At 41.9% G+C, this 18231-nt stretch overlaps 1 protein-coding gene and 1 pseudogene across 1 annotated transcript; both read left to right on the top strand.

The window, feature by feature from the left end:
- The first annotated feature begins 1259 nt into the window (after window positions 1-1259).
- Window positions 1260-10405, top strand: LOC146372637 (vitellogenin-2-like). Its single transcript, XM_084952561.1, has 34 exons — window positions 1260-1299; window positions 1621-1641; window positions 1749-1900; window positions 1997-2248; window positions 2349-2510; window positions 2600-2748; window positions 2836-2986; window positions 3075-3232; window positions 3381-3546; window positions 3627-3752; window positions 3838-4056; window positions 4165-4382; window positions 4477-4574; window positions 4662-4786; window positions 4915-5019; window positions 5130-5249; window positions 5337-5520; window positions 5617-5710; window positions 5804-5989; window positions 6088-6238; window positions 6320-6536; window positions 6636-7474; window positions 7564-7608; window positions 7688-7756; window positions 7848-8054; window positions 8138-8280; window positions 8468-8606; window positions 8710-8839; window positions 8942-9125; window positions 9218-9312; window positions 9406-9500; window positions 9627-9792; window positions 9928-10089; window positions 10181-10405. The coding sequence occupies exons 1-34, from the start codon at window positions 1260-1262 to the stop codon at window positions 10288-10290; spliced, it is 5478 nt and encodes a 1825-aa protein (XP_084808687.1). The 3' UTR covers window positions 10291-10405.
- Window positions 10406-13753: 3348 nt separating this feature from the next.
- On the top strand, window positions 13754-17856 carry LOC146372638 (5-hydroxytryptamine receptor 3A-like; annotated as a pseudogene).
- The last annotated feature ends 375 nt before the right edge of the window (window positions 17857-18231 follow it).

Consider the following 18231-nt stretch of genomic DNA (forward strand, 5'->3'; position numbering starts at 1 on the left):
AGGACTTGTTTACACCGGCTGGTATCAGCCTCAGGACTCACACTGAGGATGATAAGAAGTGTGATGCAGAAGAATAGGTGTGGTGATTTCATTGTCACACTTTGTGTCTGATGCTTGTAGACATGAACCTTTTCCTTTTCCCCTTTGTTAATAATAATAATAATAATGGATTGCATTTATATAGCGCTTTTCGGGGCCCTCAAAGCGCTTTACAATTCCACTATTGATTCACATTCACACACTGGTGGAGGCAGCTACAGTTGTAGCCACAGCTGCCCTGGGGCAGACTGACAGAAGCGAAGCTATCTATCAATCACATTTAAAAAACATATGGCCTTAATTTATTGAATTTTTTAAAATTACACTGCATTTGAATTTGTCACTCGACTCTCACTTATTTTTCAAGTATATTAACAGCCTCTGAAAATGTGTGCATGAGCTTTTATATCTGTTGATGCCTTATAAGCTGTTCCTGGCATCCCAAATCCACCCCAAGACAAAACAGAACTCACAATTTCAATATAAATTTTTTTATTGCTCATTTGAGTTTTATTAAATTACATAATTTCTTTTCTTTTCTTAAAAAAAACCTGTGACAGCGGTTGTTAAGTCAACATGTGTTGGCTTATTGACTTTTGAAAGGTGCTCTTGGTCATGACCAGTCGCAGGAGCAAGATGACATGACTGTGAAAAAGTCGCCTGCCAGGGCACACTGACATTTCACTGAATTACTAAGTGGAAACAAATCATATCTGCGTGAGATAATTATTTAACCTTTGTCCAGTAATTGTTGTTTAAAGCATCTCACCAAAAAACCAATGGTTTGAGATAAATCGCTTATTGAAAACAGTGGACACATAAAACTAATTCTACAGGATGTTGAAATATTGGTATGTTAATATTTCTATTCATTCATAAATTAAAATACCTATGAAAATAGCGAAATGCTTAAGATTAGAAAACCGATTGTGTTTAAAATGTGTGAAGTGCTATAGAAGAAAAACATATTCTTGTAATTGCGACATCTCTGGAAATCTCTGGAAATTTGTGAAAGGTGAGAGCCAGGTCAATACAACTTGTCACATCTGTGATGTTTCCTATTAGTTTATTTACTTTGTCTAATCTGTATGATCAGGGCATGGTCACATCAACACCAAAGACAGCCGGCATTTAGTTAATGATACATTTGATGGGCAACGTCAGCAAAAAATCTGCTTAAAAAGGACGCCTCTGCCTGCAGATCCTCACATCCACCAGCCATGAGGGTGCTTGTACTAGCTCTTGCTGTGGCTCTCGCAGGTGAGTAGGAATTATTTACAACTAAATGTTGTTAAATTGAACTAAAAATTCATCTTCTGAATAAACAGCCTTTTTTAAGAATTAGATAACAACTAAGAATAAGAATTTCAATAGACTTGCAGCTGAGAAGAATTGTTACTGCCAGTGCTAGCAGTTTAATGCTGCCAGAATATAACAATGCTAATTGCCAAATGTTAAGCACATTCTGGCAAAATAGCATAAATTTTATATAAATTAGTATCACTATCCCTTTACAAATTCTCTTCCCTATTTCTTGTCATTTGTGACACCAAATTAACATTTATTCTTCTCATGTTACAGTGGGGGACCAGTCCAACTTGGGTATGTTGCTGTCCTGTTACGTTAAACACAAAAGGCACTGTCAGTTAATAGAGAAAGCTTCTCCCTCATCTTAGAAATGCACTTTGTTTCTTTTTCTGTTTTTACAGCCCCAGGATTCGCTTCTGTTAAGACCTACATGTACAAATATGAAGCGGTTCTTATGGGCGGCCTGCCTGAAGAGGGCCTGGCTCGAGCTGGGGTTAAAATCCAGAGCAAAGTTTTGATCAGTGCAACAAGTGCCAACGACTACATTCTGAAGGTACAGATCACTAGGCAGAATTAAAATGAAAGATTATTGAAACAGACAACTTGAAACATAGCTTGTTTCTCTCTCTTTCTCCTCTTTTTTTTGCAGCTTGTAGACCCTCAGTTGCTGGAGTACAGTGGCATCTGGCCCAAAGATCCTTTCCATCCGGCGACCAAGCTCACCACAGCCCTGGCTACTCAGCTCTCGACACCGATCAAGTTTGAGTATACAAATGGTGTTGTCGGGAGAGTGTCTGCACCGGCTGGTGTCTCCACAACAGTGCTGAATATCTACAGGGGAATCATCAACCTCCTGCAGCTGAATGTAAAGAAGACACAGAATGTCTACGAGATGCAAGAGGTACAAAAAAACTCGCTTTCATCAGGTCCTTCATACAAAATGCTTGAACGCTGACGGAAAATAACAACAATCTATATTTTGATTGTATTTTGTGATCTAGTCTGGAGCTCACGGTGTGTGCAAGACCAACTATGTCATCAGGGAGGACATGAGGGCCGAACGCATTCATCTGACCAAGACCAAGGACCTGAACCACTGCCAGGAGAAAATCATGAAGGACGTCGGCTTGGAACACGTAGAGAAATGCCATGATTGTGAAGCTGTAAGGGCATTTTCTAGTTGTTTCATAATCTCTCTTCTAGAAGTCTTCATGCTGTCAGTTTGAAGATTGCGTTGGTTTTATAATTGCAGAGAGGAAAGAGCCTGAAGGGAACTGCTTCCTATAACTACATCATGAAGCCAGCACCCAGTGGTTCTCTGATTATGGAGGCTGTTGCTAGAGAGGTCATCGAGTTCTCACCTTTCAACATTTTGAATGGCGCTGCTCAGATGGAGTCTAAGTATGTGGTTTAAACTAAAATAATATGCTTCATTACAGATTTATAAGCATTGTGCCACATTGATTGAATGATTATCTCCCCTCACAGGCAAATTCTGACCTTCCTGGATATCGAGAACACCCCCGTGGATCATGCCAGATACACTTATGTTCACCGCGGATCCCTGCAGTACGAGCACGGCAGCGAGATTCTCCAGACACCCATCCATCTTCTGAGGGTCACCCATGCCGAGGCTCAGGTACTGCAGCATTTACTTGGAAAAAGCCTTTTCTGAATTCACCCTGTATCCACAAACCTTTTCATCTGTATTGTTTGTTTCCTCACAGATTGTCAGCACTCTGAACCACCTGGTAGCCTCCAACGTGGCCAAGGTCCATGAAGATGCCCCTCTGAAGTTTGTTGAGCTCATCCAGTTGATGCGTGTGGCCAGATTCGAGACTATTGAGTCCCTCTGGGCTCAGTTTAAATCTAGACCTGATCACAGGTAAGTGCAGCTTTGATTCAATTCAATTCAATTCAATTTTATTTATATAGCGCCAAATCACAACAAAAGTCGCCTCAAGGCTTTGATTCAGCAAAGGCCCAAGAAACTAGCATGACACGGATAATGGGATTGTACTCCTCTTTCCCAGGTACTGGTTACTGAATGCTGTCCCCCACCTTCGCACTCATGCTGCTCTTAAGTTCCTCATTGAGAAGCTCCTTGCTAATGAGTTAAGTGAGACTGAAGCTGCTATGGCTCTCTTGGAATGTCTGCACTCTGTGACAGCTGACCAGAAAACCATTGAACTTGTCAGAGTAAGTCTTTTTTTTAAGCTTTCCTATATATTTGCAGTGACATGAAATCAGTTTTATATTGTGTCTTCACCACTTTTCAGAGCCTGGCTGAGAACCACAGAGTGAAACGTAACGCTGTGCTCAACGAGATTGTGATGCTGGGCTGGGGCACTGTAATTTCCAGGTTCTGTAAAGCGCAGCCATCTTGCTCATCTGATCTTGTGACAGTATGTATTATTTGAACATGTTTTATTCTGCTAAAGTTCAATTTAGACATCAGTGACTTTAATGTTTTTTTACATTCTTGCACAGCCTGTACATAGACAAGTTGCGGAGGCTGTTGAAACAGGTGACATCGATCAGCTCACTGTCGCTCTCAAATGCCTGGATAACGCTGGACATCCTGCTAGCCTTAAGACAATCATGAAGTTCCTGCCTGGCTTTGGCAGTGCTGCTGCCCGAGTCCCACCCAAAGTTCAGGTCGACGCTGTTCTAGCCCTGAGGAGAATTGCAAAGAGGGAACCCAAGATGGTGAGACTACATTTTCTGATTCCTACCATCAATAGCAATAAATATACTTGAGACCTATTTTGTGTGCAGTGTTCAGTTGGGGCTATAGTAATCGGTCTTTCTCATTAGGTCCAGGAAATAGCTGCTCAGTTGCTCATGGAAAAGCACCTCCACGCAGAACTCCGTATGGTTGCTGCCATGGTGCTCTTTGAGACTAAGCTCCCCGTGGGTCTAGCAGCTAGCATTTCCACAGCCTTGATCAAAGAAAAGAACCTGCAGGTCGTTAGCTTTGTCTACTCTTACATGAAGGCCATGGCCAAGACCACATCCCCTGACCACGCTTCTGTGTAAGAACCTAAATGATTTTCATGTTTCTAAGATGCTTTATATCTATGCATGCTAGTCTATCGAATCTCAAACATCCCCTTGTTCTATTTTAAGTGCTGCAGCATGTACTGTTGCCTTGAGGTTCCTCAACCCCAAATTAGGCAGACTGAACTTCCGCTACAGCCGAGCCTTCCATGTGGATACCTATAACAGTAAGAAGATAGCAGATAAATAACCTGCTGTTGCACACCTTAGATTTGTGCATGTGGTGTGATGATGTTTATCCATTTGCCTGCCAGATGCCTGGATGATGGGTGCTGCCGCCAGCGCTGTCTTCATTAATGACGCTGCAACCGTGTTACCAAGAATGTTTATGGCCAAAGCCCGTACTTACATGGCCGGAGCTTATGTTGATGCTTTTGAGGTAAGACGTTTAAATGTTAAGTAAGTAACTAAAACAAACACTCAGCAATGCAATTCAATGGCTTCAATATGTAAACCATACATTTTTCAGTATCTGCACTCGAATGCATTCAATAACGTACTTTTCAGGTTGGAGTGAGGACTGAGGGAATCCAGGAGGCTCTTTTGAAAAGACGACATGAAAATTCTGAGAATGCAGACAGGATCACCAAGATTAAACAAGCCATGAGAGCTGTAAGTTGAACTACTGTGGCAAGAGTGAAAATGGGATTCTGAGGCACATTTTCTTCATGAGAGCTGACTTTTCTTTTACTTGTTTTTAACCTAATTTATTCCCACAATAGCTTTATGAGTGGAGGGCTAATCCTTCGAGCCAGGCCCTGGCCTCTATGTATGTGAAGTTCTTCGGACAAGAAATTGCATTTGCCAACATTGACAAATCCAAGGTTGACCAGCTTATCCAGGTATGGTTTCTCCCACAGCCTCATATGGTTTCTTAGTAATGATGCATTATGTTAAGTTGAAACTAATAAGCAACTTTGTCTTCACAGTTTGCAAGTGGACCTTTGAGAAACATGTTCAGAGATGCTGTGAATTCTGTGCTGTCTGGTTACGCAACACATTTTGCTAAACCAATGCTGCTCGGTGAGCTCCGTCGCATCCTTCCCACCACTGTTGGGTTGCCCATGGAGATCAGCCTCATTACATCCGCTGTGACTGCTGCATCCATTGAAGGTAAGTTTCATTTGGACAGTTTACAAGTTTACAAAAGGGAAAAATATATTGATATTGATATGAAAAATATATTGTTCTCTTGTGTTCTTTTGCTAGTCCAAGCCACTGTGTCACCACCTCTGCCTGTCAACTACCGGGTTTCCCAGCTTCTGGAGTCCGATATCCAACTGAGGGCTACAGTTGCTCCAAGGTACACAACAGCTTGAGAAGCTTCTTTTCCGCAGTTTAATGAATGAATTCAGAGATAACTCTTAATGAATAAATATTTTCTGTCTTTATGCAGTGTTGCCATGCAGACCTATGCAGTCATGGGTGTGAACACCGCCTTAATCCAGGCTGCAGTGATGACAAAAGCCAAAGTTTACACAGCTGTTCCTGCACAGATGAAAGCAAGGATTGACATTGTTAAGGGCAACTTCAAGGTTGAGTTCCTGTCTCTCCAGGGCATTAACACAATTGCATCTGCACAGTATGTACATGCCTTGTCACTAATTGCCATGCATTTCAAAGATTTTTGGTCCTTTTCGGCATCTGTTTTTATTGGGTGGGGTTTTTTCTCTCATACAGCGCTGAGACGGTTGCCATTGCAAGAAATGTGGAAGACCTCCCAGCCGCAAGAAGCACACCACTGATCTCATCTGAAGCTGCATCACAACTTTCAAAGGCCTCTCTCAACTCAAAGATCTCCAGGATGGCATCATCTATGACTGGTGGAATGGTAAGTTTGGTTCACTTGCCTCCTATTTTCAACATTTAACTGTTTGAAATAAACGTGGCGATCTCTGCTGTGGTTTTACAGTCTGCGTCATCTGAAATCATTCCTGCTGACCTGCCACGTAAGATTGGGAGGAAAATGAAATTCCCTAAAACCTACAGGAAGAAAGTCCGTGCTTCAAGCAGAACGCTAGGATTCAAGGCCTACGCTGAGATTGAATCTCACAATGCTGCCTACATCAGAGACTGCCCTCTCTACGCTCTGATCGGAAAGCATGCTGCTTCTGTTAGGATTGCTCCAGGTGAACTTGAAGTTGAAGCTTTAACCTAACAAATTTGCAAAACATTGTGGAAAAGTCCTGTTTTTGTTTTTAATTATTATTCTTTAATTTATATTCCAGCTTCTGGACCAGTCATTGAGAAGATTGAAGTTGAGATTCAGGTCGGAGATAAAGCAGCAGAAAATATGATTAAAGCGATTGACATGAGCGAAGAGGAGGAAGCTCTTGAGGATAAGAATGTCCTCTTGAAAATCAAGAAAATGCTGGCACCTGGTCTCAAGAACACCACATCATCTTCCTCCAGCTCCTCCAGCTCCTCTTCATCCAGCTCTAGCTCCAGCAAGTCTTCTTCATCCAGTTCCCGCTCCAGCAGCTCCCGCTCCAGCAGCTCCAAGTCATCCAGCTCTCGTTCCCATAGGTCTCGCTCCAGAAAGTCCCAGTCTAGCAGCTCTCAGTCAAGCCGCTCTTCCTCAAGCTCTTCCTCCTCTTCACCTTCCAGATCATCTTCCAGATCTTCTTCTAGGTCCTCCTCTCGCTCCAGACCTAAGATGGCTGACATTGCTGCTCCTATTATCACGACGTCCACCAGAGTGAACAGCTCCAGTCCTTCATACTTGCTCAGGCCATCTGGCAGCAGCAGCAGCAGCCGTAGCAGCAGAACCAGAGTGAAAAGCTCCAGACCTTCATACTTGCTCAGGCCATCTGGCAGCAGCAGCAGCAGCAGTAGCAGCAGAACCAGAGTGAACGGCTCCAGTCCTTCATACTTGCTCAGGCCATCTGGCAGCAGCAGCAGCAGCAGCAGAACCAGAGTGAAAAGCTCCAGTGCTTCATACTTGCTCAGGCCATCTGGCAGCAGCAGCAGCAGCAGCAGCAGCAGCAGCAGGAGTAGCAAGAACAGCAAGAACAGCAACAGCAAGTCATCAAGCTCTAGGTCCTCTCGGCGCAGTGCTCAGTCCAAGGTGAATCATCCTCTCTTCGCAGCATGCAGAAGTGTGTGGAATTTTATAGAATGTGGGGCACTTATTTTACAATTCTTTTCCTATTACAGCAACAACTGCTGGCCTTGAAGTTCAGAAAGAACCACGTCCACAGGGTAATTATTAGGCATCACATCAAAGCTCCATCATGTCTTCTGTTTAAGCAGGCTAAATGTGTGGTTTCCTTGTTTGCAGCACGCCATCTCCACACAGCGCGGCAGCAGTCACAGCAGTGCCCGCAGCTTCGATTCCATCTACAATAAGGTGATCAGTCAAATGAAGATATTTACGGTGTTACACATTAAACTGCGAATAAACATAATTATTAATATCAACCTCTGGTTTTCACTTTTAGGCCAAGTACCTCGCTAACACACTCACTCCTGCCATGTCCATTGCAATCCGTGCCGTGAGAATCGACCACAAGGTCCAGGGATACCAGCTAGCAGCTTACCTGGACAAACAGACCAACAGAGTGCAGCTGATTTTTGCCAGAGTCGCTGAGAAGGACAACTGGAAAATCTGTGCCGACGCTGTGCAGCTGAGCCCGCACAAGCTGATGGTAAACATCATGAACTTATGAGGAAGTAACCAACTAAAATTAGGTATGATGCTTAGGATTTAACTCACTGAAATTTATTTTAGGCCAAGATATCCTGGGGTGCTGATTGCAAGCAATACTCCATCATGATTATAGCTGAAACTGGTCTTTTGGGCCATGAGCCCGCAGCCCGCATGAAGCTGAACTGGGACAAACTGCCAAGAAGCATAAAGCGCTACGCAAAGAGGTAAACTTGTGGACATTATTTCGATTCATGCATATAATCAGTGCTTTTATCAAAAAGCTTTTGCAGACATTTTGCAGATGGCAGTGCATAGCAATTACTTTCTTCTGACATCCTCTCAAACCTGTCGTTTGTACTGAAAACTGATAAAAGCTTTGTAAAACACTCAGTAACCTTTATGCTTGTCTAGGGCGTTGAAATCCATTGTCCCTATTGGTCAAGAATATGGAGTAAACTACGCAAAGGCCAAGAATCCTCGTAATCAGATCAAACTGACTGTAGCTGTTGCTACTGAGACAAGAATGAATATTGTGATGCACACACCAAAGGTACAGTTTTGTTGCCCCTTCTTCTGTATGCACTGAAAATGTTTGCAATGCACTTTGTCACTCAGAGTGTTTCTAACTACTTTCTGACTGTTTAATATTCCAGGCGATCATTTACAAGCGTGGGATGTGTCTACCTGTTGCTTTACCTATTGGAAACACTGCCGCCGAGCTGCAAGCATCCCGGGACAACTGGGCTGACAAGATGTCCTATTTAGTTACCAAAGCTAACGCAGGTAAAAATATTTTAATGAAACAAAAAACAACAACAAAAAAACCCAAAACAGATTTCATATTTCTGTGATTTGATTTGTGATTTCCTTTTCGTTCCATTTCAGTTGAATGCTCCCTCATCAACAACACACTGACCACATTCAACAACAAGGAAGCTAGAAATGAGCTGCCACACTCGTGCTACCAGGTCTTGGCTCAGGATTGCACACCAGAACTCAAATTCATGGTTCTGCTGAAGAAAGACCAAATACAGGATCAGAACCAGATCAATGTTAAGATTTCAGACATGTAAGAGCAGCCAGGATTTATGTGGAAAAGAAATAATGGTCAGCCTGTGAGCCAAAAAAATAATCACATGTATTTGAACTGCTTCTCAACAGCGATGTGGACATGTATCGGAAGAACAACGCTATTGTGGTGATGGTTAACGGAGTTGAAATCCCTAAAAGCAACCTGCCATACCTGCATCCATCAGGTTTTTGTTTTGTTTTTTTAATTTAACAAAAATATTGAACTGCCAGATTGTGCCATTTGAAACCATGGTTATATATATTTGCACTTACTTTAGGTAAGATACAGATCAGACAGTCAAATGCAGGCATTGCTCTCAATGCACCCAGCCATGGTCTTCAGGAGGTCTTCCTTGGCTTCAACGAGCTGAGGGTAATACAAAAAAATGCTGATAATACATATATCTAATATGTATATTTATTATTTTCTGAAGCAATTTCCTATTTGTATACCTGCTTTAATCTACATTGTACTAATATCTGAACTTTTTTATTTCAGGTTAAAGTTGCAGACTGGATGAAAGGAAAGACTTGTGGAGCCTGTGGAACGGCAAGCGGAAATGTCGGAGATGAGTACCGCACACCCAGTGACCAGGTGACCAAGGATGCCATCAGCTACGCCCACTCCTGGGTTCTGTCTTCAAACACCTGCCGTGATCCCTCCGGTAATCCTTGCAATATTTCCTTGACCTTTCTCTAAGAGAACATTACCTGCAACCTGTCACAACACAAACAATGAATATTTGGCATCAAACAATGCACACATACAATACTTACCTTCACCTTCTACACTCTTCCAGAGTGTTCCATCAAGCAGGCATCTGTGAAGCTGGAGAAGCAGGTGATCTTTGAAGGTGTGGAGTCCAAATGCTACTCTGTTGAGCCTGTGCTGCAGTGCCTGCCCGGCTGTATCCCAGTGAGAACCACTACCGTCAACGTTGGCTTTCACTGCCTGCCCAGTGGTGAGTTGCAAGAAAGCTTCTTTGAAAAACATTATCTCTGTTTTGGTATCACGTACAGTCTCCAATCACTTCTCTTTTTTCACTGTTGCAGAAACAACTATGAACCGTTCTGGTCTGAGCAGCTTCTTCGAGAAGAGCATCGACCTGAGGGATACTGCAGAAGCCCACCTGGCCTGTCGCTGCACTCCTCAGTGTGCTTGATCTCATTGCCTTCGGCCACATGACATTTTGTTTTCTGTTTTAGACAGGTGTTGTTAATTAGCTTTGGCTCAACTTGTAAACTTAAATAAATTGGAAAAGCATGTGAAGCATGAAACTGTTGTGCTCATCTGTTATTATTATTATTATTATTATTTCCTTATTCTTTATTATAATAAAACATAAATAAGATCAACTTAATTTGTCCCAAAAGTTAGTTACAGAAACCAAAATTTGAAAAAATGCAACATGACAAACAAACGTCAGTGAGGTCAAGTCTACTCAAAAGAAGCAAAACTGAATAGAAAAATTAAAGAAAAGTAAAATAAATAAAATAAATCGAAATCAAATGCAATAAAATGTTATGTAAAAAGCTTGATATAATACAGTAAGGAGCTCAAAATCTTAAAATCTTAAAGAAATGCAATAAATATAAAAAAACAATAAAAATGTAAATAAAATACATCAAAGTGATTTTACAGAGTAAGATTAAACTAGATAAAAATGAATTACTAAAGAAACTCTAAAAGAAATCTGCTCATCCTCTTCTTGTATGTACTTGTTGCACATTTTGCAGTAACATGAAATCTTTGTAAGCACAGTAGTCATGAGCTCACATTAAAATTACATTTGTAATACAACCTAAGCAGTTTAGGAACATTTATCATGGTACAAGTGAAAGAGACCCTTTTAGTGCACTCCTTGATTTGTAGAAGGTTGGCTTATTCACATCCTTATAATGTAGACGTAAACAGGGACCTGGGGACAGCAGATTTTTGTTGTTGTTTTTTTCCCCCAGATTTTGGCCAATGGTCTTTAAATAAGCGGCTTTACGTAGCAGGCATGCAGGGGCGGATCTAGAGAAATATTCTTAGGGTGGCAAAATCAAACCCCCTTTAAAAAACAACAACACATATGCAGGTGTTACATATGATTCAAAAGATTTAAATGCAGTAAGTATACATGTTTCATATAAATATAGTCTTTAACTTAATTATTAATTATTTTCTGTAGCCCACATAGTAAAAAATTCAGTTACATGAGTTTATGTACTGTATAGCCTGTATAATAAACAAATATGTAGCCCAATAAGTATAGTATGTTAAGTTGCAGAAAGCAACACAACATGTGGCGGTTTGTTTACAAACTCAAGTCTAACTTGTTTTTTGTTAGAAAAAATCTGATTGTTACATGCTTAAATTTACACAAGTTTACACTGTCACGAATAAAAATTTAAACCTAATTTTTTATGATTTGTTGGGTTAACCCTCTGAGGTCCAAAATATAATTGGCCATTTTTGACTACGTCCAGGGCTGGACTGGGACAAAAAATCGGCCCGGGCATTTTGACTAGAGACCGGCCGACCAGGTATTACAGGAAAAGCCCTAAAGCCTTTGAATGAAAACAAACGCTGTTGTGACAGTGATGTACACTGTCTTATTGGTATTTATATATGATTTCTATACATTTTACATCAGATAAAAACTTTGGTTGTAAGATTCAGATAATTATTTATTAAAAACTAGACATTTAAAATGAGAATAACAAAGAAAAGTATTTTGTTGTGCCGCCCTTTCCCTGTTAAAGCTCTACCTGGTCCCCTGGCAGAACTAATCTAAATACTATCTCTCTTTTCTGTCATTGTTTCTATTCAATATTATACTACAGGGTGGGCCATTTATATGGATACACCATAATAACATGGGAATGGTTGGTGATATTGAAGTCCTGTTTGTGGCACATTAGTATATGTGAGGGGGCAAACTCCTCAAGATGGGTGGTGACCATGGTGGCCATTTAGAAGGCGGCCATCTTGGATACAACTTTTGTTTTTTCAATAGGAAGACGGCCATGTGACACATCAAACTTATTGGTATTGTCACAAGTGATGTGACAGTGATGAGGCATCTTGGATACAACAAAAGTTGTATCCAAGATGGCCGCCTTCTAATTGGCCACCATGGTCACCACCCATCTTGAGGAGTTTGCCCCTCACATATACTAATGTGCCACAAACAGGACTTTAATATCACCAACCATTCCCATGTTATTACGGTGTATCCATATAAATGGCCCACCCTGTATTTCCTAATTTCCCCACCTCCAACCCTACCAGATTTGAACTGCACATTTACATTTGGTCTTACATGCACACCAGTAAGAATGGGCTGCTTTCAGCTTTAATTCAGAGGGTTTAACAAAAATCTTGCATCAGCTGTTTAGGAATTACAGTCAATTTTACACATAGTTCACATCTTCAGTGGCTAAAAAGTAATGGGACAAACTAACATCATTTTAAAGATAAGATTTGTTTTTAATACTGGGGTACAAATTCTCTGCACTCAATGACTGCCTGAAGTGCAGAACCCATCTAGCAAATGCTGTTTCCTCCTTTGTGATGCTCTGCTAGGCTTTTAGTGCAGGTACCTTCAGTTGCTGTTTGTTTGTGGGCCTTTTTGGGTTGTAATAAATAAATAAAAAACGCCTTCCATTGGGTTGAGATTAGGTGACTGCTGTGAGACTGACTCCAATGACTTTTGAAGGACTATATTTGAAAATGACTGTATTTCCTAAAGGGTTAATTAAATACCTTTATTAAACCACTTAAATGAAAGCTAGGGCTTGGGACCCCTGTCAGATTGGATCGGAACTGTGGAGTAACACGCAAATCTCACGGAGGAAGGGTATGTTTGTATATCAACCAGGGCTGGTGTAATAATTTTACTGTGCGGGAGCGGTTGTGTCTTCCTGACATCGAGCTCCTTTCAGTATCTGTCAGGCCTTTTTACTTACCGAGGGAGTTCCCTCAAATTTTTGTCACTGTTGTTTACGTTCATCCTAAAGCTGACGTTAAAGTTGCTGCTGACGCCATTTTTAAAGTGGTACACAATCTGCAGACTCTCTCACCGGATGCACCTAATTTTATTCTTGGTGATTTTAACAATTGTAATCTTAAGAAATCACTGAACAATTTCTTTCAATATGTCACTTGTCCTACAAGGAATAACAAAACGCTGGATTTGTGTTATGGACCAATTAAAGGGGGCATATAAGTCTGTGGCTGGACCTGCGCTAGGTTCTTCGGATCACAATGTTATTCACCTCCTCCCTGCTTACAGATCTGTGATTAGGAGGGAGAAGGCCTGTGTGAAGCGGACTAATGTCTGGACAAAAGACAGTTGTGTTGCCCTTCAGGGTTGTTTTGAGTGCACTGACTGCTCCTTGTTTCAAGAGAGCACTTCTGATTTGGATGAACTCACTGATGTGGTGTGTAGCTACATCTCTTTTTGCAAAGACTCTGTGGTTCCAGTCAGAGAATTTAAGACTTTCCCTAATAACAAACCGTGGCTCTCTAAAGATATTAAGGATCTGATTCTTAAAAGGAAAATTGCTTTTAACGAGGGAGACGTTCCCACTGTGAGAATATTGAGGAAGGAGGTGAGGGCTGCAATAAAGATTGCCAAGATGAGGTACAGAAATAAGATTGAGGCAGAACTCAGCAGTAACAACCTCAAAAGAGCTTGGCTTGGTATGAAAATAATGGCAGGGCTACACACGAAAGGTAAAAGCAGCATTACCTTAGAGGGGTTTACCTCTGACAAACATCTGGCAGACAGTCTTAACAGTTTTTACCTTCGTTTTGAGAACTATGACTGTTCTAGGCAGACCAGCACACTGAGGGAAAAGACTATCACTCCCCCATCAATTTGTATTGATGAGAGGGGGGTAGCTAATCTTTTTAGACACACCAAAAGAGTCCTGGACCTGACAACATCTGTGGACAGGTACTGAGAACTTGTGCTGATCAGCTGAGTGGGATTTTTCACTGTATCTTCTCACTTTCTTTAGAGCTACAGACGGTACCTAAGATTTGGAAACATGCTATTATTGTTCCTGTTGCTAAGGGCAGTTCTCCTAAGGCACTGAATGATTTTAGGCCTGTGGCTCTGACTTCTTTAGTGATGAAGACATTTGAGAAGATAATTAAGAAGGAGATTTTAATGCATGTTGAACACCATCTTGACCCCTTCCAGTTCGCCTATAGAGCAGGAAGAGGTGTGGAGGATGCTGTTGTCACACTCCTGCATCTCTTGTATAAGCATCTTGGGGCCCCCCACACCCATGCAAGATTATTATTTGCTGACTTTTCACCTGCATTTAATACAATTCAACCCCTCTTACTTGCTGACAGGCTTTACAATCATGTCAAGCTTGACACTAGTCTGGTCGGCTGGGTGACAGACTTTCTGATCAATAGGTCACAATGCGTGAGGGTGAATCATGTATTTTCTGATGTGCTCTCCTCCTCTACTGGATCACCCCAGGGTTGCTGCCTCTCTCCCCTTCTGTTCATTCTGTACACAAATGAGTGTCGCAGCAATTTCACGAACAGACACACCCTGAAGTTTGCTGACGACACAGTAATCATCAGTCTTCTTGTGGGGGCGAGTCAGGCCATGGACAGGTTGTAGATGATTTTGTGAATTGGTGTGATGAGTCCTTCCTTTCACTTAATGTGTCAAAAACTAAAGACATGATTATTGATTTTAGGAAGTCCTCTTATAGCTCATCACCTACTATCATTAAAACTGCCGATATTGGGATAGTTGAGAGTTATAAATATCTGTCTGTGGTACTTGACCATAAACTGTGTTTTGAATCTCATGCTGATGCCACTACTAAAAAAGTTCTTTTTAAGGAAAATGAGATCTTTTAATGTCTCATCTGAGATGTTGTCCTTGTTTTATAGAAGTTTTATCGAATCTGTGATGTCTTTTTGTATCGCTGCCTGGTTTGGTAACCTGACGGTGAAGAATAAGAATCGGTTGGGACTTCTGGTAAAAACTGCTAGCAAAATTTCAGGGCGCTGGCAAGATGGACTTTTGGCCATTTACAATAGAAATGTGCTTAGAAAGGCTCATTCTATTATTAATTGTGTGAACCATCCACTTCACAGTGAGTTTGAGTCGTTGCCTTCCGGCCGCCGTTTTAGAGTACCTCCGAGGAAGACTAAAAGACTCCAGGTCTCTTTTATCCCTACTGCGTCTTGTCTCCTTAATGGCAAATAATTGTCCTTGAACTTTCTATCATTATTATTGTTATTATTATTTTATAGTATTGTTCTGTTTATTTTTATCCTGCTGCTAAACTAATTTCCTCTTGTGGGACAATAAAGAAATTGATTTGAATTGAATTGAATTGAATACTTATTAATACTGTTTACCTCTAGTGTCTGTATGGCAAACACACAGAGGGTATAGTTTAGCTCAACATAGAGTGTGACATGTAGCTGAGTCTCTTATTATTAAGGTAAGGTCAGAAGTTGTTTTTAAAACCATCCAAAAGGCTTTACTGCTTTACCACAGATTATCTGCAAGCCACTGCATCACTGTGGACCCTTAAAGTGAGTTTTAGCTGAATGTTTCCTTTCTTACTTCTTCTATACAAACTTTTTGGACTGCAGCAGGCAGATGGTTTAGCACAGCGGTCCCCAACCCCCGGGCCTCGGACCGGTACCGGTCCGTGAGTCGTTTGGTACCGGGCCGCGAGAGTTTAGGCTCGGGTGTGAAATGTATGGTTTTCAGGGTTTTTATCGGTTTTCAGCGTTATTTTGTTATCGTTTTTATCGTTAACTTGGTTTTCCTGGGTCTTTTCACGTGTGTTATGAATAAATCTTCTTTTTTTCGGTACCGGTACTAGTTTTATTTTGTTGTATTTATCCGCGACACCTTAAAGGCCAGTCCGTGAAAATATTGTCGGCCATAAACCGGTCCGTGGCACAAAAAAGGTTGGGGACCGCTGGTTTAGCACATTCTCATCCTCAAACAGGAGCTGGTGAACAGATTTGAGAATTTAGCATTTACTAATTCAGGTATCTATCACTGCAGTTTATAGAAACCAAAAAAGAACCAACAGAAAGTAAATGCAAAAACAAAAACTCACTTTTATGAATACAGAAGTCACACCTGTGAAGATGCATCTAAACTGCATGTACTTTCCTCGTTCACTAGGTGGTCGTAAAGCGGCGCCCAGTGCTCTACGTGGCCAACCTTCTGATCCCAAGCTCTTTCCTCATGCTCATTGACATCCTTTCCTTCTACCTGCCTCCTCATAGCATCGACCGTGCCTCCTTCAAAATGACCCTCATCCTGGGCTACACAGTCGTCCTGCTCATCATGAACGACCTGCTGCCGAGTACGGCAAATGGCACTCCCATCATAGGTGCATAATATTATAAACCACCTTATAGATAAGTAGAAGAAAATGGCTGGAAGGCTTATAGGTCCCAAATTTAGCTGCCTGTTAAAAGCGCTGATAAACAACTCAGCCAGCATCTTAAAGGTTAAATGTATGACCACTTTAACGTGTGTCCTTTGATTCTTCAATCTAGGTATCTATTTCTCAGTGTGTCTTGCCCTCATGGTTATCAGTCTACTGGAAACAGTCATCATTACCAACGTCCTCCACCATAACTCCTTGAAATATCGTGAGGTTCCAAAATGGGTTTGGGTTGTTGTGCTCAAACGTATAGCAAACCTCATCTGCTAACACTGGCCAAAAGATATCCAGCCGCCTTATACACCACAGAAGGATAAACCTGGAAACTCCAGTGTCAGTTCTGGTCCATGGATCATTCAACCAGCCAGCCGGGCACCTGACCAGCACCCAGTTAGTAACGTTAACCAAACCTACACAGTGCTCTGTCATTACATTGGCCAATTGGTGCTGAAAAATCTTAAAAGTATTTGAGAAAACACACTGGCAGGCATCATTTGGTTCACTCAGATACAGAACAGTTGTGAGGGCAAATGTTCTTTTCTTTATTAAAGTGAAAGATGATATCTGTGGTGTAAAATATATTATGGGGTGCTCTTTGTTTGACGTTTTAATCTCCACTCTTCTGCCAGGTACATCTGCTCTGCCTGAACTGCAACAGATCTGTCAGTACCTTGCTGAACTTGGTGCCCACCTCCTCTCTCTGCAGAAGGAAAGCCAGCTGTTGCACCAGTGGTGCCATGTAGGATATGTCCTTGACTTCCTGCTCTTTCGTATCTATCTGCTGCTCATCAGCTGCTGTGTCATGTTATTGTCACAATGTGGTGCATTTGGATCAGTCAGTCCTAAGTGGATATGGATATGATCCGGGATGGATGTCTTGTATAAAATTTGAAAGAAACAATTGTTCCTTTCCCCTTTGCTGTGTACTGTGCTCATGCTGTTTTCAAAACTCACTTTTCAAACACTCATGTACAGCATCAGTGTCACACTGAGATATTTCAAAGATAACCTGAATAAATACAAAACAAAAAATACAAATAAAGGGAAAGAGCTGTCCAAACCTCTCTCTCTATGTAAAAAGTAATTACACCAATGTGTTAAATCAACAATCAAAAGTGATTAATCACCTTTTTTTAATAGGGATGACTTCATGAGCAACACCCAGCCTGGAATATGGCCAGAATACTTTAGTCAAGAAATCACTTAACTAGAACGTGTCTGACAAAGTGAAGTTGACTGACAACTGACAGGGAGTTTGTTCCATCCTTGCAGGAATCCACTCTGCAGGTGGGGGAGAGTCATAGGAGAGGTGGAGAATAAACTTAACCTGGGTGTCTACTGTCTTGTGCAGTCTGGGAGATGATTAAATGTTAGGGTGGGTACAGGTTCCTCTGCGGTGGGGTCGGGTGGGCTGCCCCGGGTCCTGTGGGGCTGGGCGGTCCTGCTCCGGTCTGGATGGGCCTGGGCTCCCTTGCCTTGGTGGGTGCCAAAGGACGGGGGTGCCTACTGGGGTCAGCGGGGGAGCTGGCCCCAGGGAGGGGCATCTTGCTCCTCCCTTCTTTTCCTCCCATCCCTGGCTGCCTCCCTCTTCCCGCTACAACACACCCACCCACACAAGTAGGGCCTTGGGGTGCGGGTGTGTCACCAGGGTGCAGGGGAGGCAT

Source organism: Perissodus microlepis, chromosome 15 (assembly GCF_051167445.1).
Source record: "Perissodus microlepis isolate ML-2025 ecotype Zambia chromosome 15, ASM5116744v1, whole genome shotgun sequence".
NCBI lineage: Eukaryota > Metazoa > Chordata > Actinopteri > Cichliformes > Cichlidae > Perissodus > Perissodus microlepis.

Bases quoted from the DNA above. Each gene is read 5' to 3' on its own strand.
- LOC146372637 (XM_084952561.1), top strand. From the start codon at position 1,260: ATGAGGGTGCTTGTACTAGCTCTTGCTGTGGCTCTCGCAG. The intron at 4,787-4,914 runs GTAAGACGTTTA...CGTACTTTTCAG, and splicing joins CTTATGTTGATGCTTTTGAG to GTTGGAGTGAGGACTGAGGG. The intron at 8,281-8,467 runs GTAAACTTGTGG...ATGCTTGTCTAG, and splicing joins ATAAAGCGCTACGCAAAGAG to GGCGTTGAAATCCATTGTCC.